The sequence below is a fragment of the Candoia aspera genome, chromosome 8 (assembly GCF_035149785.1).
Source record: "Candoia aspera isolate rCanAsp1 chromosome 8, rCanAsp1.hap2, whole genome shotgun sequence".
NCBI lineage: Eukaryota > Metazoa > Chordata > Lepidosauria > Squamata > Boidae > Candoia > Candoia aspera.
The window spans coordinates 14,432,122-14,453,765 of NC_086160.1; the positions used below are offsets into that span (position 1 = coordinate 14,432,122).

At 38.7% G+C, this 21,644-nt stretch overlaps 1 protein-coding gene across 1 annotated transcript in view; it reads right to left on the reverse strand.

The window, feature by feature from the left end:
* Positions 1-670: 670 nt before the first annotated feature.
* Positions 671-21,644, reverse strand: part of KCTD8 (potassium channel tetramerization domain containing 8) — a 60,074-nt gene continuing 39,100 nt past the window's right edge. The window contains exon 2 of the mRNA XM_063310408.1: positions 671-1,899. Within this exon, the coding sequence (XP_063166478.1) occupies positions 1,439-1,899 (461 nt within the window). The 3' untranslated portion in view covers positions 671-1,438. The remainder of the gene's footprint in view (positions 1,900-21,644) is intronic.

Genomic DNA, 21,644 nt, shown 5'->3' on the forward strand with positions numbered 1-21,644 from the left:
GAAAATATTTCAACACTTGTGGCACCAAGGAACTCTTCCAAGCGTGATCTGCTGAACTAAGTTATTGAAGGTGCTAACAATATTGCAAACAAAAGCATGAAAAAGTAGAATTAAGAAACAAACTCTCTGTATATTAAAAAAAACTCAATACACGGCAATATTTCACTAGTCTGCAAATTAATTTGTAATAAAGTCTGTTTTGCTAGATTAGTTTGTGGCATCATGAGTAAGTATTACTTTTCATTCATTGTGAAATGTATTTTGACAGCTATATCTTATTTGGGATATTTTAAATTTAGTATCCTAATGCTAATTTACTATCAATTCTCAGAGATATTATTTTCTTTGCCAGATAAAATCTGTGCACTCATGGTGAGATTTTAACACAACTATGCTGAACGTTAATCAATAAGACTCTTTTTTCCTAACTTGTTGAATTTATCTTGAACATTTTAATTAAAACTCATAACCCAAGCATTATTCAGTTTTGTCTATAATGTGTTATTTACAATATGGTAGTAGAATAGATGAGGAATGAAAAAACTGAGTAAATTCTTCTTAAAATGTACTTGAAGGTTCAACAGAAATCAGGAAGGAAGGAAGGAAGGAAGGAAGGAAGGAAGGAAGGAAGGAAGGAAGTTCTAACAGTAGTCCCCTTTAAACAAATACATTAAGGTCATTTTTATTTTTATTTTTCCAACATCATTAACATGAAAACAGAAGATTTTCAGATCATCAAACCAGTTTCACAATCTGTTGATATTTTTGCATTTCACAGAAATAACCCTGGTAAACATTAATTAGATGAATGTCGGTGTGATCGTTAAACAATGTAAGGCATATTTACACCATCCTTATAAAACAAACACACAGCCATACACAAATCCTCATGAGGTTCACTTCCAAAGGCGTTTTACATTTATAATCTTGCCAATGAACAAAATATTTATCCAAGCAGCATATAACCCCATTTTTTTCCCCTCGTGTGAGCTACTTGTCACTATCGTGCTCATGCAAAATGGAAATCTGCTTCATTGTGCTAACTTTTAAAAATGTGTTTGCACTGAATTCTATTACTGCATCCTTGGACCCATTCTTTTTTATGCAGTGGACTTTTATAACACTGCTATTGTTATGGACATAGAACGGTGAGCGACCGGATGATATATTTATTCCACAGATGAGAAGGCTGAAACCCCAAATGTCTTGATCATGCACATTTAAACTATTAAAAAAGAATCTAGGGTTTGTTTTCATTAATTATATCCTTTAAAAAAGAAAGAAGAACAGTCAACCCAGGTCCTATCCAACATCCAGTTCACAGAAAGAAATAAGCAGCAGAACTCCGATGAGCAGACCAACAAGAAGGACACCAGTAGAAACTGGCAACGGAATACACACCTAACGCACCACTGACATGATACTCAATACTGAAAAACTATAGCCCGTATTTTTGTAATAGTTCAGATTGCCACGGGCGTTTCCGTTCTGGAAAATCATCGGGGATGTGGATTTTTTTAAAATCCTGGATGCATTTTTTCATCTCTTCTTCAACACTGAGCTTCTCACACACCTTTTTTTTAGAAAGGTTTGCTTCTCTGGACTTACTCATGAGAGTCTGGAAAAGTTCGCTGTTTCGGCGTTTGTCTGGTGGGGGCATTTTCTGTACTGGGGCCTTCTTGGATGGGCGATCCAACGTTAGAGTATTTGGCTGGTGCCCTGTAGGCTGCTGAACACTAGTGGCATTCTCTTGAGGAGTGCTTGCTTCTGAATGGCTCTCGCAACTGGAGGTGGACAATTCGTTGCAAGAAGTTCCACTCTCACTTCCTTTGTCTGTCACCTTTTCATGCTTCCTGTCTTCATGTTCTTGTTTAGGAGACACTGTTCTCTGTGGTGGTCCTAATAAACAAAAGGGTTCAGACTATTAGGACACAACAACTGATTTGCAAAAATCCTCAATATCTTGTAAGTTAATTAAAAAAAACTAACTAGAAAGGATTCCCGCAAGTATATAAGTAAGAGTTCATCTCACGTAACCTCTTTGTACAGAACCTGTGAAGAGACAACAAACTTCCCTGTCTCCTTTCTAGCCAGGAAATTCCATAATCTTCATTGAAAATGGTAGGCTGTAGAAATGGCATAGCTCAGTATAACCTTAGTTACCCTACATATCTCCCTTCATTTTACTTTTAGGGTCAATGAACTATATGCATCTCCAGAATATTCTAGCTCAGTCAGGGAGCTTCAGGGGTTGAGAACAGATTTAAACTTAGGTATCCCAGTCCTGGTCCAAAACCTTAAACCTTAATTCATCCCTACTTTTCTATAACATCAATGCAAAGTTACAAAAGATCAGGTGCTCAGAGGAGGGGCAGATAAAGACCTTACCTTACCTCTAGGGTCCTCCTGCCTTGTGGAGGAGGGAAGAATCAGAATTTTATGAATGTTTCTTGACAGGAAGGCAAATAGCAAAAGCAGTGTCATGCCATTGCACCTCAAGCCCCACCCCTTTGGCATGTGCCTTATGACATCACACTCATGGACAAAAGGGTTGGGGCCTGCATTGTGACAATATGATGCTGCTTTCATAATTTTGATGAAAGACTTTGATCTTGCAGATGCCTTTTTTTCCATAAAGACTGGCAAAAAAAAACCCAAACCCTTTTAATAACTAAGTTTACAAAACAAATATTGCATTAATAAACATAATTAGCTTCTTAATAGAGTACAGAAGCAGAAAGAAATGGAGATTGCCCAAAACAGCAAAAGTGGAATGTGTGTCTTGAGATTTTTTTACAGATGTTAAATGTTCCGAAAACTTCCCTCCATAATAGTTACTGTTTTTCATTGCATAAACAGCGGTGTTGATATCTCCCTTGCTTGAACAGAAAACTTATGATATTCATAATTAGATTTGACTGTTTTCAGTAAATTTTTACTTTTTTTCTGGCATGCATTTTGTGGCTCACAGGCATTCCAAAATGACGGGCAGTTGTGTGGCTATTACCGAAACTAAAAAAAAAAATCATTTAACATTCCTTTATCTACTTTAGGATGATAACATGATTTTTCTGTGTAGAATTCTGTAGTAGCAGTTAAGTGAAATTCTCAGAAGGGGAATTACTCTTTCATATCGTTGAACTTGATGGTGTGCATCTTGGATGTTGAAATAAATGCAATTATTTATCAAGAAGGAAAGGATCCCCCACACCCAGTGGTTACTGCTGGGCCAAAATGGGCAACATGGAGGAACTGGCATGGCAATGCAAGCTCCACGCCTTTTGTACATGCATATGATGTTGATACATGTGAAAGAGAGGGAGGTTTTAATGCAATTCCACTTCTGTCATCTTGCTTTTTTTGACAACTCCCCTCCTCCCAACACTGCTGCCTCCACCCCATTCCACCTGTCTGCAAGAGATAAACTGTTTATGCTAACCTTCTGGAGATCTGGATCCTTCCTCAAGTAGCCAAGAATTGAGATAAAGTACTTCGCTTTTATGACAGATGACAAAGGTCTCCCACTCTTTTACTTATCATTCTGGGTCTACCAGGAAGTCTCAGATCTCATGTATCACAAAATCTGTTTTAAAGCTTGGCAGATAGATGCAAAACATTCTATGGAATAAAGTCAGCAGACCATCCACCCTGCTCCTTCTCTCCCCAGCTTGCCATTTATTTTGCTCATTTAATTTAAAAAAACTGGGGTGGGGGAGATCTGAAGGCACTATCTAGGAGGCTTGCTTGCAAGCAATGCATCGCTGACTCCTGGTCTAGCCAATTCTGAATATAGCTATGTCAGTTTGGTAGATAGACCTAAGCATTTTCTCCTTGTCATATTTTCTTTTTAAAAAAACTCAGAAATACAGCCAAATTTGGTTGAAGCCATTCAGAACAGCTTTTAATATGAATCTGCAGTATGATAGTAACCATGAATATTAAATTCCTTTCCCCCAGCATTGTGGCGCCGTTTTAAATCAGACCTGCTAATGCCTGCTTTTAAGATTAAAAAAAAAATCAGTCGGTCACAATTTTTTGCATTGCATGTCAATTCACCCTAACAGTGCAATCCTGCACAAACTGCTGGGGAAGAAAGGGGCTCCGAGGAACAGATACTACGAAACACAATGGGGGGAAAAAAGGGAACTACGTAGCTCAGCTGAAATAAGCTTTCCCTAAAGTTAAAGGAGCAATAACACATAAAAGGGGCGATTTCAGTTCTTCATTTCTGCATTAGAAAGAGGTTTGTTTCTAATGCAGAGGATTTTCCATTCTTCAATTTCCATTAGTTTTATCTTCACTATCTCTGTCAGAATGCTTTACTCTGGATTCAAGACCAAGGCTTGGGTACAGTTAACATGGAAGAATGTGGCAATTGGTTGAGTGGATCTCCTTTTTGATCCAGCACTTCTGAAAATCCTTGTATATACAATACAGTATGTTTTAAAGTAAAGCACCGTAACATTCATGCACTGTTCACTGGCACTAGAAAGCAAGTACCTTTTCTGTCACTCAGAATAAAACCTAGGAGGGGAGGAATGATAAGAATAGGTCGGATTGCATAAACCTCTCCCAAGATATAACCACAAAAATGTGTATTTTATTATTCTATAGATTATAACACTTGCATCCTTCTGGGATCACATACATATACCACCAGAAACTTTGCTATGACCGCAGTGAATTCTTCTGTTAATGAAAACAGATTGCATTGTTATTGCTACAACTCTAACCATCCCAGGCAAATCTGCCCAAAAGATAAGAGGCAATAACTGCTTTTGCTGCAATTTTTTTTAAGTCAGTTCTAATTCACTTTGCCTTATTTTTTTCCCTCCCACTGGATAAGCACAATGAAAGTCTAGCCTGCGGAAAAGTAAAATTAGCTGCCAACATTGCTACAGAGAGACTGGCAGGGCACTACCACAGTTCTGCTCAATTGCATAATTATAAGCAGCCATTTAGACTTAATAGAATTTCATTCAGGAAAATATTCCTTCTTCTCTTCAGAATGTTCATTTCACAACTTCTGAGCTTCAATTTTAGCATTGTAACTATCCTAAAAAAGTTGAAGGAGCAATGAAATGTCACAGATAAACATTAATCTGGTCTTAATTTCTATAAAACATTAAGGGTTATTTGTATTGCTTTAATGGGGAATAAAAAAAAAACACAATTAAAAATATTTGTGAGAAAACAAGTAGACAGCCCTGCAGGCTGCTCTATCCGTAAGTGCAAGTTGTCACTAAAATTTCACCATACCAAACCAGCAGTCTATTCCTACTGCTAATTCAGGGAACAAACCCTTTTGAAGACTGTTCTTCTGTTTTGTAGATTTGCGAAGGAAATAAAGCATGTTCTAAACACCTTCTTTGGGGGATGAATTCCCAATAGTCTTAACCTCAGGTCTGAACCAAACTTGACCCTGTTTAGCTTCTGAGGCAGGCAAGGCTGGCTAGAGGTTGCCATTTGCTGAGTCATTTCCTTAGTGTTCATACACCATGCTTTGCAGAGCATGTTAGTAAGAGCGAAGCATCCCATCTCAGAAGATTAAGGCAGCTGTGGCCTTTGGAAGATTTGTACAGCTGCTCTGGAGGCTGTCCCTGGAAGTCTGCATGTGTGTGCAGATGCAGAGCCCCTTCACTGGCCATCCCAGCCCATGGGATGTTTGTGCATGGACAGCTATGCAGAGACAGCCAAAGATGCTTTGATGCAGCCATGCAGCCTTCTAGAGGACAGGGCTGCTTTTATGCTCCACAGACTGTTGCTTTGCTTTGGCAGCCTCCTTTTCAAGTACTTTATCTTGCCCTATCATTCAGCCAGGTGTGGTCTGCCATAACCCTTTTTTCTGATACAGAGCAGAGATGTAGAAATGTGAAGAAAATTCCATTACAAAATTCAGACACCATTTGCATGACAGAGGTGAACTAGTATTACACAGAGTCCTCAAAAGGCAGAACGATTAATCATTCTTTCTTCTGAGGGCTGTGTGTTCAACAGTAATCATTTTCTATGCCACCTCACTCTCTCACACACAAAATACATTGTAAAATAATAATAATTTTAAAAAAAACCCTGTTGGTAAAGTGATTAAGAAAGCCAAGGCAACAGGATAATGAGATGAAGAACACAGTCTAATTGGTCATGAAATGTCAATATTTCAATAAATGTGCACCGGAAGTTCATTATATTTAATTAGCCTCTCTCTCCTTCTATTCCTCCTTGCAAGCAATAAATCAAGAAAAAGACAAATTGCCAACTGTTGCAAAACATTCATATACTGATTTATCAAAACTAAAACAAATTCACTGAATAATATGTTTTGGAGAGATAAAGAAAACATAGTAAGCAGCTTGACTCGTTAGACTAATGCTTTTTTATTACAGTAGCTATAAGTGACCTTTACTGTTTCAACTTACAATTTATTCCCAGAGTTCAGTGATAATACGCATGAAATTTTGGTATGTGATTTTCATAGTATAGTTTCACTTTAGACACCAATAGCAAATTGCTTTTGTATAGAAATTAAATTCAGATACAGGGAACAAATTGGTCTTATTAAGTTGGTGATTCTATTCTATACTTTTCTACTGAACTGGAATTAAAAAACAAATAGCTACGATCATATGACAAGGAATTTTATTGTAAGGCAAAGCTTATTTAATAAAACTTCTCTGGAACTGTTCCATCACCAAAGGGGCTGCACTAAAGGACAAATTCAAGAGTACCATGTAGGCGAGAGCAGAGTTGTTGTTGTTTTGGCAAATCTTTATTACAGCAGCAGTGATATACCAGGATGCATATACTGAAGGAAATACAAGCTATCTATCTATCTATCTATCTATCTATCTATCTATCTATCTATCTATCTATCTATCTATCTATATCTATCTGAATTTATATCACTGCCCATCTCCCCCCAGTGGTTTGTATCCCCATGCAATTACAAGTATGGCATTAGCTGATTGGCAAGAGAGTTGAAAATAGCATTATCATGAATATTCTCTTCCTAACTTGGAGATTGTGCTTTCTAATTTTGCCTTAAACGTCTACCTCGGGGAATGTTGATGCTAGGTAGTTCCAAAATAAAATCTCTCAGTGCTTGTAATGCATGTAAATTGTAACAAATGAGAATTGGTGAGGAGTTTCTTCCTTCTGGCATGAGTGACATCACTGAAGAGCTCACCTCCATCAGTACAACATAATTTTTTGTACTTGGGAGTAATTATTTACATAGACAGGCTGTGCACTCCCTGTTATGATTGGGTGTTCACTGACATCACAGCATGATGTAGAGAGGGGAGGATCCACACATTGCTCCTTGTATTGAGATTTACACAAGAAAGCATTGTTTGAATAGTGGGGCTTTAACTAGTGTTGTATTGAGCTTCTTGAAGAATACAGTTGGGAGAAATAAACTCCTTGCAGTTTATATGCCCATATCGTGGGTCTATCAGGTGATGTACTAATCTTTATACATTACTAGACAACCAGTGACCCATTGGATCATACTTTGAGAGGTATTTCCTTACCTAAACAGAGAAACAGAATGATCATGGGTGGGTCCTGGATTTTGGATGCATTCTTTAAGTTAGCCCATTTGAGGTACGTTGATTCAAAACTTGTCACCCTATGATGCACTGTCTTGCCCAATTGAAGGTTACAAACAGACAAACAGACACAAGAATTTTAGTGGTACTGTATATAGATTTCATCATGAGCAATGGTGGTATGAGTGTGATACAATGGTAGAATGCCCACTCTCTTTTGAGTGCCCAACAATATATCCGTACACTCTGAGTATTTGAACAAATGGAAGTCCTATAGAGGATAACAGCATCCCCTCAAACCCCTCCAGATTCCTCTGAACATAAATTGTCTTCTTCATCTTCTTTCTTCCTTCTTCTTAGATTGTGGAATACTTGCCTACAGAATATAGTTTAACAAAATGCTAAGAAATCTGTAGATGAATTTATTAAATTGAGTCAAGTGCTTATCAACAGATAAAAAAGAGTTTCTGAGAACATTTTTATCAAGGGAATCAGCTATAAAATATCCACTGCAAATTACCTAGTGCATGTTTCAAATTAACAATAGTAACTTGATGCATTTCAAATGCTCAAAATGATACACATATATTAATTTAATAATCCTCCTTACAATAATATTGTAATATCGCCTAATGTAGCTTAATTCCCAGATTGCAAATGAAGGGCTCCTGATTAAAATAAAATGTTGGGATTGACATTTATATGCCTAGATATTATAAATATGGGATAGTTACATCCAGCATATAAAGCTACTATAAAAATCAAGATTAATGTGATTTGTTGCAAACATCAACCTATAAAATATTATTATAGAAAATACCTAATTCTATTAGTAAACTATTCTTGAACTCCTTGAACTAATATGAATATGTGTAGTCTTACCAAGCATAATAATCTACAATTCATGTGTCTGATAATGCAGATATAGTTGAATGACATGTTGTTGTTTTTCTTTGCCATTCAATGGCATCTGATCCCTGCAGTTTTCAATCCCGGCAAGATTTCAGAAGTGGTTTGCCAATGCCTCCTTCCTCGGGCTGAGAGAAAATGACTGGCCCAAGGTCACCCAGCTGGCTTTCATGCCTAAGGTGGGACTAGAACTATGACATGTATAAAGGACTGTAAACATGTTAAGAAAATATGATTTCAAACCTGAGTTTTAAATATTCAAATATGCAGATGGCTACAAAATTATAAAGAACAACTTATGAACAGAATTCAAAGAACACCAGCTGTTTAACGCATTCTAGAGAAGACTGGGTGAAGAAAAAGACTGAGATAGAGATGGATCAGTGTGCTAGCGTTTGGAGGAACACAGGAGGAGGCTAAAAAGGAGGTGATGTTTAATATGAAGAGTCCAGACTGACAGGAACTATACAGTCATATGGGGTGTAACTGATTAGAGACAGAGACTAGAAAATAAATAACTCAGCTGGCAAAGTTACAGGCCAACCATTCTAAGGGATCTGGCTGTGATCCATAGGTATGTCTCCGGCATAGGAACACCAAGGCTGAGTAGCTGTTGCACGTGAGTTACCAAAGATCCTAGCATTTGGGTAAGTGGCTGATTGTTATGAACACACACACACACACACACAAGATTACAGGTAGTCCTCACTTAACAACCACAATTGGGACCTGAATTTTTAAACAAAGCAGTCATTAAGTGACTTGATTTTACAACCTTTTTTGCGTTATTAAGCACATCACCATGGGCATTAAGCAAACCACATGGTCATTCAGCGAATCACCAGTTCCCTACTGATTTTGCTTGCCAGAAGCCAGCCAGGAAGGTCAAAAATGGCAATCATGTGACCATGGGATGTTGTGACGGTCATAAATCATGATCATGTGACTGCTGGGACATGGCTACAGTTTTAAGTGTGAGGACTGGTCACAAGTCCTTTTTTTCCAGCACCGTTGTAAGTCCAAACCATCACTAAATGAATGGTTGTTAAGTGAAGACTTCCTGTATGAAAGAGAAAAAAGGACTGACTGTGCCCTAGAAGATTTCCTTGCACTCCAACTCAAAAATGAACTGGTTCCTGCATCAATTACCCAAACACATAAAAATTGAGTGACCAAAACATGAAAAAGCATGATTCTTTCTTGCTGGGACAAGTAGAGAAAAACTGGAGAAACAATGAATACATTGTCAAATTAACTCAACTGCATCTATAAAGCTGCCTTTGAAAAATGATAATTTTCAGGAGAAGCTTATTCTTAGGTCAATATTAGTATGAGAAGGGAAGAAAAGTTTTATTTACTTTCTTCATTCCCAATTAGAGTAGCTTGAAAAAAACAAACCATACTCCAGAAGTAACAAAGGAACTCTTAATCATCAGATACCCACTGATTAGTTGATCAGTTTTAAAGCTATAGTTGTTTAAGAATTAAACCTTGCATCCTCATTCATATTTCATTTTTATGTATTTATTTGTTCATTAGATTTACAGTATATCCTGCCTTTCCTCTAGGAAATCTCCCTTCATTTTATCTCTGCAGCAGCAATCCTGTGAGGTGGCTGGGGTAGATGACCCAAAGTCACCCAGTGGTGGTATGTGGGAAAGACCTTGGGAGGCCGGGCCAAGAGACGCTGCCAAGGGAACGGTCAGATAAGAGACGGCATAGCCTGCAGCTGGATAGTGGGTGGGGCAAGAGGCTCAGAGGGGAGCCTCCCTAGTTTCTCGGGCTGTAAAAGAGATGGGAGAAATGTGCTTATCTGTAGAATTACATAGCTTATCTGGTTGTGGTTCCTATCTGGTTTACCCCACAAGGCTGATGCTAAGCAGAGCGCATCCACAAACACCAACTAGCAGTCAGAAGACATGATGAAAACTCCTTAATCTCACAATGCCTGGACAGACTCAACCATAGTTTCAACTGGGAAAGTGTGAGCATCCTAAACCAAGCCAAATCCAAAAATGCTAGGGAATTCCTGGAAGCCTGGCACTCAGACAAAGCAGCCATCAACAGACACATAAACAACATTTACATACCATTCAAAAGAGACAATAGAAAAGCCAAAAGACCAGTACACTCCCTTGCCAGCAATCAACACCCAGATATGCAAAAATCAACACTAGGATTAACACAAGATGAACCATCAAACAGCACAATACGCCCTAATCAAGGAACTATTAACTCAGGCAACCAACCAAGCAGCAAACAGCAGCCCAATCAAGGAACTCCCAAGGAGAGAACAACACCCCTACCAACACAAGCAGGGCAAGCCACGGTATATAAACTGAGAGCAAGGCCCACTCCCTCTTCGCACTGAAGATGTTGCCTAGTCTGGCAATGAAATGTCTGCAAGAAAACAACAAGGCTCAGAGAGCACCAAGGACTCCACAGTTCAACCCTGAGCTACAGATATATGTTGATCTACTCAGAGTCTTATGGTGACCTGTTTATCTTTCTACTGGAAGTTCGTTTAGATGTTGCCTATGTTTCAAACAGTTCTATATTTTAATGTCCTTTGCCACTGAATGTTTTACATGGGACTTCAAAAGGAATAGTTACTTTTTACAATACAATTTTATTCTATTTGTGCCTTGTCAGATTGGTCAGCATCATCTCTCTTACATGCCAGGGTTACAAGGGAAGATGCCTAGAAAAATACCAGGAGGATAACTCTTCCAGGAAGATGAATGGTGGCTACAGTAACTAGCAAGCCACACATCAAAATCAATGCCAGTGGGTTGGGTAGCCCCAGAAGCCTTCTGAGAGTGGCTTAAAAACCTCCAGCCATGCTTAGCCATGCAGCTACAACATAAACTGACTACTCAGGTAGTCCTCGGTTAACAACTGCCCTGTTTAGCAACTGTTCAAAGTTACGACAGCACTGAAAAAGTAACTTTATGACCATTCCTCAAACGTACGACCGTTGCAGTGTCCCAGCGGTCACGTGATTGCCATTCAGGCAGTTTGCAACCAGCATGCAATTAAGACTGTTGCAGCATCCCTGCAGTCATGTGATCACCATTTGTGAGCTTCACAGCTGACTTCCGACAAGCAAAGTCAATGGAGAAGCTGGCACTAAAACTGCAAGTCATGCTCCCATGATGTTTCACTTAATAACTGTGGGTGATTCACTTAACAGCAGCAGAATTGACATTTTAAGTTTGGCGTGGTCACGTGATGTTTTACTTATCAACCATATAGCGGTATATAATTCAAAAGAGCATTCATTTCTTTAATCTGTATTACTCTTTGTAACACCCTATTAACAAATTTAAGGATATTAAATTGGGATAATAATGGGACAAGCCCAAATCCTAAAGACTAGATATTGCTTCCTCATCTAATTTCAGAATGGTGAAGTCAACAGCCAGCACTTTCTAAATATTCTCTGAGGGTTAGGATTGAATAAATCTAATTTTAACATCACAAGAAACATACTTTATATTCTCTAAAACCTTTAAATATTGTATTACATGAATTATTGTAAATACCTTGAATAATTTATATGCAAATAAAATTTACACATTAATAAATATTTAAGAATTTAACCATTCTAAAACAGGGTGTCCTCCAAATGCTTTGGATTTAAACTTCTATCAGCTGCAGCCAATATAACCCAGAGCAAGTTATTGGGTGAATTGTACTCCAAAACATCTGGGGGTCACCAAATTGCCTTTCTGTCTTCAAGAGCAAAACCTGGGCCAAGGTTATATATATCTCCTCAGAAATAAAACACACTAAGTTCTGGCTATATATTCTCAACTAAGGCTGCATAGTATTGTACTCCTAATGCCCGTATATTTTCTTCTCACTAGCTAGAAAAGATATTGTAAGGTAGGAAAAGAATGGGTTGCAATAGCAATTATTTAAATAAATGTGAATAACAACAACAACAACAACAATTTATTAAATTTATATGCTACCCAACTCCCAGCAACTCTGGGTAATTTACACATTGTTAAAAACATTTAAAAACAAAGGAACAACACAAAATACACAAAAACAACACATAAGAAACAAAGATGACAGAGAAAATAAACCTGGATGCGAACAAATAAAAAGAAGAAAAGGGACATCAATCATCTTCACCAAAGATATATATGCACACATATATATCTAATATAGACATCTGCATATATATATATCTTTGGTGAGGATGGTTAGATGTATATGCACACAGAACCACAAACCAATGAAAGTTTTAAGCAATGTTTGTTGAAATATTACCTCCTTAATGACATTTAAGAAAGTGTTTGGATTTATATACATGTTTTTCTTATATGCATGCAATAAGGTAACATCTGTTCCTGGAGTAGATAAGAACATTTAATACTGGCTATGGTATTCTACATGCAGATATGTTTCACTGGAAAGATTTTAGGTTCCAACATGCAAGTAACAGTTCCAAGCTTAGCACCGAAATTATGCATTTCAATTTCAATTTTGCCTACTTAGAAAACCCTCAGAGGTTAGGTCAACTTTTCAGCCATCTAAATAAATCCCCCATTAAATCAGTCAGCTGAACCATAAAAGTTTCTGAAAAGTGCAGGCAACTACTCTCTCTGCTCATACGACGGCAGAGTATTTTTAGCTGAACAGATCAACAGAAAAAGGCATCTTGATTGTAGAAACAGCTGACATAAAAAAGCTCAATTGGCTGAGACTGACATTCCTTTACATTTCTAAAGGAAAATATGTGAATTACTCTTGAAAAAGGCAAAATGATTTCAAGACAGATTTTTTTTAATCTATGGAAAACAACATTGATTATAGACACTTAATTACAAGGCAAGAAACAAGTCTTCATATGAACAGTGAAAATCAGCAGGAGAAGTAGCAGATGGCCTGCAATGGAATCTCTTGTTCCTTGAGAAGAAATTAAAACATTAGGTCTAAGAGGATTTTGCCTTATTTATTACATACAGTATTCATATATGCTGCTCAGACTGACTCAAGGTGGTTCACAAGAATCAAAAAAGTATGAACAATAAAAAATAACAACCCCCAGACCTCCCCCCACAACAAAATTGCAGCCTGAACCTATCACTAGATCCCACGTGCTTCTCAAAGGGAACTGTCTTAAAATCTTTCTAAAAAGCCAATGAGAAGACCAACCAAACTGCCAGGGATAACTGTTGCACACGTATATGCCCTTCTACTCTTATAGCATCATCTTTCAATTGAATATAATAGGACGAGTTGGTCTTGAAGGTAAGGGAGAGCTGAGCCATTTTGAGCTTCAGAGGTCAGCACTAGCAATTTGAATTCAACTCAGGAATCTATTGGTAACCAGTTCAGCTACCACAGTACAGACATGATGCTCCTGAAGTGACCTATTGTTGTCAGCATCCAGGCCACATTACTGACCAATTGCAATTTATGAGTCATCTTCAAAGACAGCCACAGGAAGAGGGCATTACAGTAGTCTAATTGTATGGTGAGAACATGTTTCATTGTCATGAGGTCTTCCCAGTCCAAAAAAGGCAGCAACTGGGCAAAGGCTCTGGAAAAGGTGTAGATAATCCAGTTCATCTAGGATTCTATGTAGCTGAGCCCCTGTAACTTTCTCTAGAACTGCATGAAGCCAGGTAAGCTTGGAAATTGGAGAGAGGTTTCCCAATACAGTTGGATCAAGAGATGGCCTCTTCAGCAGGGAGCACATCACCAGCTCCTTCAAGGAAGAAATGACCATCACCTTCACTAAAGAAGCATTTATCACAGCCCCAAACCATACATGCACATATATGGTTTATTGAACAAGTTGGGCAAGGATCCTATTTTTGAAGTGGTAAGCTTTTGCTATCAAGAACCCTGTCCACTTCCTCAGACTCCACTACCTCAGAAGAATCACAGATGACCTTGCAAAGCATCACTCTAGTTATCCCACTAAATTGCAGTCCAAGCAGCATCTGACCCAGAGTGAATGTGAACAACTTTATTTCCCTAATATCAAACATTCACAGCAGCCTGCAGAAAAAACTTCTTACTTGCTTCTCTCCGAAAAGCTATGGGTATATGGGTAACCTTAAACAAGAAGGCTGGACTAGAATCTGCAGATGCAATAAGATGCAATAACATTCCCAGACATGAACTTGTAGCTTTTGTTTGGTGGCAGTGTTTGGTCATATTCCCTTTCATTTTTTGTTAAGAGTGTTTTTTGCTGTAGAAGTCTCTTAAGTCTCTTCACCTTCTAGAGCTCTTTGGTTAACCAAGGAGCCCCAAGGAATAAGTGACTATAGGTAGGCTGCTCAGGAGTAATTCCATCCAAAATACTTGTTATCTGTGCTTCTCAAAATCCGACAAATTAAGAACTAGCTGCTTAATTTCATGGAAAATTCCCAAGCATCCTCAGGAAACCTGTAAAGTCCATCAGTGCTCCATACTAGCAGAGGCTGAGCTTGTTGGCAATCCATGAACTGACCTGAAATGATCTGACAATGGCAAAAGACTGATAACCATACCCTTCATCTCCAGATCATGCTTCATCTCCTCTGAGAAGATGACTACCTACATGCATTGGGTCAGAATTACCTTCATGAGCCCTGGGATCATGGAATTCCATCCACGGAGATGGATGGAATTCCATGATTCCATCCAGATTCCATCAATGGAGGCTAAAATCTCTAAAAGGGAGACTCAAAACTAAAAGCCTGGGGAACTCCAACATCAGCCCACTACAAGATCCAAGAACCCATGTAGAGCTGCTGCTGGTAGACACCCCTTGCCTCTATAACCCAATTTCCTATATATACCTTAACACTCATGAAGAAGCACACGTGTTCACTATCTAGGTCTCTTGAATAATGGTCACCATCTCCATCCCTGACTTTAATACTGCAGCTACTAAAGCACTTTTGATTGATTGCAAGTATGCTTGTCTCCAGCACAGCACTTTCTCAGTTTCCAAGGCCAGTCTATTCATGAAGTAAAGGGAGTTCATCTACAACACTGTGTTTGCAGCCTCTCCCTGTAGTACTCTCCAGAGTAAGCAAGAATTTGGTTTGAAGATGTTTAAGAAGAAAAGTGGGTGCTTTAAGCCTCTGGAAGACTTACATTGCCAAAATCATCCCTTGACCCCACCAATACCCAATATCCTGAAGGCTGAAAACTGAGTATGAATGCCTATATAGGAAATTAGTTTGCTGGTCACCGCTAAGGTGCTATGAAAAATCATTGCATTGCCCTTCCCAAAACTTAGCATTGAGGTTGCTGAAGGACCAGAACACCCTGGAGGCAAATCTCTGATAGACTACAAACCACTACATACATCTTCATAGAACTAGCTCTCATTGATAAAAGCCAGGTGCACAAACTCATCCACTACCAAGTTATGGATGGATGCAACCGTTTTCCACACAGACTTGATCAAGATGCCCAGTGATCTGGCTCCTGGACCCAGGACAGAGGTAGATGGCCCAGAACTGGAGGCCTGCATCAAATTGAAGTCCCCCTTCTCCTGGAACATCCAACCCAAATACCTATCATCCAGCCCCAGTCTTAATCACACAGCTTCCCAGTTCTTTGCCAAAAGACCAGTTTCAGTTCACTGTGCCCTCTCAACTCCAACCTCCATTTTCCCCAGTATTCCTCTAGGACCTCCTCCTTTTTGCCACTGCTCTGTTCAGCTCCTTCTGCAGGCCAAGATACAAAACTGTAATGCCAACCGTAATGCCAACCGTGGCAATGAAAGCAGAAGCAGCAGCTCTCACCACAGGCCATCCTTTCAACGTTCTGCATAATGAACCACTGGTTCTCTTGCATACCTTTGATCTGCTTGATTGCTGCTTGAAATGCGCTCTCCACATCCCTCAGCATTCCTCTATTCTCCTTCTCACATGCCCCTTCTATTCTCTTGCATCCTAATTCACCAGCATCCAGTACCCTGTCCAACATATTCCTCTTTTCTCCTCACCAGCTTATACCAACTCTAAAATACCACCTTATACTTTTTTTATGAAAAGCAATGTAGAGTGTTTATGAATGATTCCTTTTGCCAGTTCCTTTTAGATATAAACTACCTTCTTTAAAACAAAACAAAACAAATCCAGTGTTTAAAATGGGCTACTTTTATACCCATAGTTAGTTGTAGGTTAGAAAGTAGGTGTGCAAACACTGAGCAACACACTTTCACCCTTTTCCTTTACATATAAAAGACAGTGAGACATTTGAACTCAGGAAACAGTGCTTTGTTCTAATCAAAGTTAGTTACAATAAATTAGAATCTCAAAAACAGTTTGGTCCTAGTATTTTTAACTTCTCACATATGAATGCATAGAAACAGTGAGTGGAGAGGGGGCTGAACCAGCAGATGGAAAAGGATTAAGCAAAATCTCTCCTATCTCATAGCTTCTCTCTCAAATGTGCTACATTTAAATCCGCTTGTGTGGTATATGCATTATGCATATATGAAATGTAGCTAGTTCTTGAACTGTTTTAGCCATGAATTAGGAAGGTTACTGTGATGTATGAAGAGCATCAATAAATATAGATGGGTAGAGATATAATTTGGAAATATGAAGGGGGGGTTAATTAGCATAGTGAGCCTTCTTTGCAACCTGAATGCAATTGTTTGCTAAGTCATGCTATAAGCTATGGCAAGCTTATTCAGTCCTTGACTTTCCCCGATCCAAATCCAATTTACTTCTGTGTGACCACTGACATTAAGCTCTACAGTAAAGAGCATCATCCTTGCTTGCTTGTTTAGTGTAGTAAACATAGAGTTAAGATGTAAGTCAGTAAGTCAGCAGCAACAATGGGTGGTTTAAAGGCAAGTACTATTCACTAAGGTAAAGGTAAAGGTTTCCCTTGACGTAAAGTCCAGTCGTGTCCGACTCTAGGGGGCGGTGCTCATCTCCGTTTCTAAGCCTTGGAGCCGGCGTTGTCCATAGGACACTTCCGGGTCATGTGGCCAGCATGACTCACGGAACGCCGTTACCTTCCCGCCGAAGCGGTACCAATTAATCTACTCACATTTGCATGTTTTCGAACTGCTTGGTGTGCAGAAGCTGGGACGAGCAACGGGAGCTCACCCCGCCGCGCGGTTTCGAACCGCCGACCTTCCGATCGACAGCTCAGCAGTTTAACCCGCAGCGCCACCGCGTCCCTTTTACTATTCACTAAAGCCCCCAACTATTCATTAACACCCCACACCCCACCCCATTCTTGAGTGTCTCATAACTAGATTAACAGTAGGCAACTTTATTTTTTCCCTTTTAATTTTCCTGCTATTAACCATTGCACTTCAAAAGCTAATTCCTGTTTCTACGAGGGTGCAAATTCTGGAGGTGCAGTAACAGCCCATATTGGATTCTATCCATGGCTTGCAAATTCAAACACAGCCTGAAAACCTGGTGTGGCAGCTCCTCATAAATCAAGGTGTGTCAGTTATCATGGATTCTGCCTTTGTTTTAAGACATATTTTTAAAATGATTTGGCAAGAGATTGTGAGAGATTCTGGAGAGGTGGGAAAGGAATGGAAATCTGAATTGATAGATATACACAGACAAGAGATAGAAGGCAAATCTGTTGGCAGCTTATTTTATAAACAGCAGCGCTGATGTATCAAGAAAGCTGGGAAGAAGCATTTCAATTCATTCAGACTCTGCCTTGGCAAAGTAACTATAAATTCCACTCTCACTTTCCAAGATCCTGTCTTTACTCCAGATCAGCATTAAAAATACTTTAATGAAGTCTGTAGTTCTTGCTTCCTCGATTTTGTCCAGCTGTGTGAGGCTTGACATGTATAATGGAGTCTTCAGGGAACGCTGAAGTCTGTATGAACATTTTCTGTTCAGTTGTACCTCCAAATCTTGGGGGGGGGGGTTACCCCAAACTGTTAAATTCAGAAAGTTCAAATTTCCTGAAAATACACGCTTAAAATAGGATAAGTAGCAATCCCTACAGCAAACTATGATGATGCCAAAATAACATTCACATGAGATGTGATCACAAAAGTTGCCATATTATGTCTTGACATCTGAGTCAAGTACATATGCCACAATGTTTGCATGATGATGTTTCATGCACATTTTGTTATTTACTCCTCGCAGCCACCCCCTTCAGTGCAGTGCTCATGAAGGTGTGATATTTTTCCACAGGAGAACAACGGTCAAATGTATGTTCTGAAGAGGAACATCAATTTCCTTAACTATGGAAGGTGGCTGAAGGCTTTTTTCCCTTAATTAAAAAATCTTTCATAAGCAAGAGTCCCACAAAACTCACAATAAAGTATGCATCCTTCCATCACCTGCCCATTTTATCACTCCTCAAGGTTTATTCTAAAGTACAGCTGAACACATTTTGTACTGTTAGGAAAAATCTGTCCACTGGGAACTAGATCTTTTGTGCATTTTGGAACATAAACAAGAAATAGAGTTGCAAAAATATATGAGAAGAAATGAGAAAAATAGAATAGCCTTTCCTTTTAATCGTCATAACTTTATATTAAGAGTTTGAAGGTAGTCCTCATTTAGTGACTGTCTTGTTTAGTGACCATTCACAGTTACGACAGTGATGAAAAAGTAATTTTATAACCAATCCTTACATTTATAACTGAGTAGGTCTTTAAACAAAGGAAAGCTGAAGTAAGATCATAAGCACAGTTGCAGTTTCGCTTAGTGTGTCATGTTCAATGTTTCAATGTGCACTGTACATCGTAACGTTTCACATGCCATGGTGCTGATGCGCATTTCTGTTTGGGAGGGAGCTGCTGTGAAACCTTGTACCAAGCTCTGTATCTATGTACATTTCAATGGAACGTGTTTGGGTTATGTGCTCTGTTCAAGGACTTTTCCCGCAGACCATCAGAAGCCATTAGGAGCACCTGGGATTGTGAGCTTGGGAAGATTCTACATGGGGAGGGATCTCATTTGTACTGAGGGTTTTTAGTTTGCATTTGGTGCACTTTTATCATTCTCAGCTTTCTTTGTGATCCTGCATACTATTCTTTAATAAATCAGATATCTTTGCATTCCTGCTCATGAGTCTGAAAGCGTTTTAGAATAGGCATTCATTACGTAGTGACTTGTTCATTTAATGATCAAGTTGCTGGTCCCTATTGTGGTCACTAAATGAGGACTACTTGTATTACTGAGAACACCTACTTGTCTGTCAAAAGCATTTATTAAGTGTTGGCTGGAGTATAAATGCTATAGATAGGTGTACAATGGTTATATATCAGGGAAAAGAAATATCTATTATACTATCATGTACTGCATCCCCTTTCACATTATACTGAACATATCAAAATCTCTTTTTCCAAATCATCACCATCTGCAGCTGGGTGGGAGAAGCATCAATGTTTGCAAGCTTTTGCAAAAATACCTCTGAATTGAATCTGCTCTCTTGCTTTATGGTGATCTGGTTTTGTGGCCTCATCTCATCCTCCATAAGAATACTGATGCTCTAGGATTTCCATCCACTGCATATTGACATACAATAATATACATACAGGTACTTATTTTCTAACTTCAGTGAGGTTCTGTTTCCGGTTATGCATTTCAACACAGCTCTTGTGTTAGTGAGATGCCCAAAATTAGCACTAGGAGTTGTAGTGGCTAGATGAGGCATGAATATTGTCACATTTCCATACATATTGGAAAGTGGAAGAAAATCAACAGAATGGGATAATGGCATCTTCCAAGCATCACTGATATTGTCATGGAGTTGATCCTATCAAGGAATATCTTCTCATATTTTAGTTGACAATTCTGCCAGATGGTTCAAATCTTTTGGCAGACAGTGCAACGTACAAGGCAGACAAATTCAAGCTTTTGATGTAGGTTTTCTTTCTACTCTATTGGATTTTCCCAAATACAATAGCAGCCACCATGCAGAATAGTGTCATATCACAAATCCCAGGCTTCTTTGGGTCCTTGTGATTCCTTTCCACCTGCCTTAGTCCCTCTCATCTTTCCTAATAAAACCTGCATTCTTGAAAATATTTATATCATATCATTAGATACCTAGATATTGCAGTTCAGCAAAGGCTCTTCAAGAGGGGACATTTTGCAGAAAGATCCTAAGACTGTGAGAAGATCTAACCTTACAGATTGCCAGGTTTTACTGGCTGGGTTTAGCCAAAGAACTCAGGCACAACAAAGGTTCAGTGAACACACCTGACATGAATTTGTCCAGAGAGCATTGCCAATAATATGACGTTTCTTGCAGAAGTTGTGTCTCACTCTGGCTCCCACGAACAAGTCTGTTCAGTTGTCTACATTCCCCTGCATATTACTGACTCACCATTTTCTCCTCTTATGGCAAAATATGTCACTTCTGAAAGATTTTTCACCATTTCCTTATGGTCTTCTTCTCAAATGTTTTACCAGATAATGTAAACACATATCTCTGTGTTCTGGCCAAACCTCCTCCTTCTGTTGCACTTTCCCATCTATAGGTTTACAGCTAAAGTCGATGAAAAGCAGCAACAATTACTGGGCATCCGTTTTTGTGATTAACTTGTAGATCTTGGACATCTTAGAACTTATTATTCCTACCAGAACCTTCAATGAATGTTGCTGGACAAGCATGTTGTTATACCACATAAATTCAACAGAGGACATAAGAGCGGGAATCTTAGTCTGCAGATGTAGTTTACAGAACAGAGGTAACCCTGTCCATTCCTCAGAAAGCATCTTTTTCTTCCTTCTCTTAAAATTCTAATCCTTTTTTCCTTCTCTCTTTGTCTCATATGTTCTTTACACATTCACATTTGCACTATTCTGTGCATAGTGCAATAGAGATGCATTTCTTTTTTTTAAATAAGAAAATATTTGGAAGCTGGATTGTATTGGGAGTGGAAGAGATATGTACCACCTTCTTATACACTCAGATCAAAGCTTAAAATAAACCCTAGGAGTGTGGCCTATCATCAAATAAAGTATAAAACAAACTATCCACTTTCCATCTGGGCATGTGAAAGGTGAGTTATGGGTGTGTGAGTTTTTTAACCCTACTAATTAGCTTTGTCCATATAAAGATAAAGAAGGACTATCAAGCTTTCTTCACCAGAGAAACTTCAACATACCAGATTAATATTTATTCATTTATTTGTAGGATACCTTTGAAAGAAACCAATGCTTAATTTGGAATGGACAAAAATACATTGCATAATAAAAAAATGAAAACTAGGTA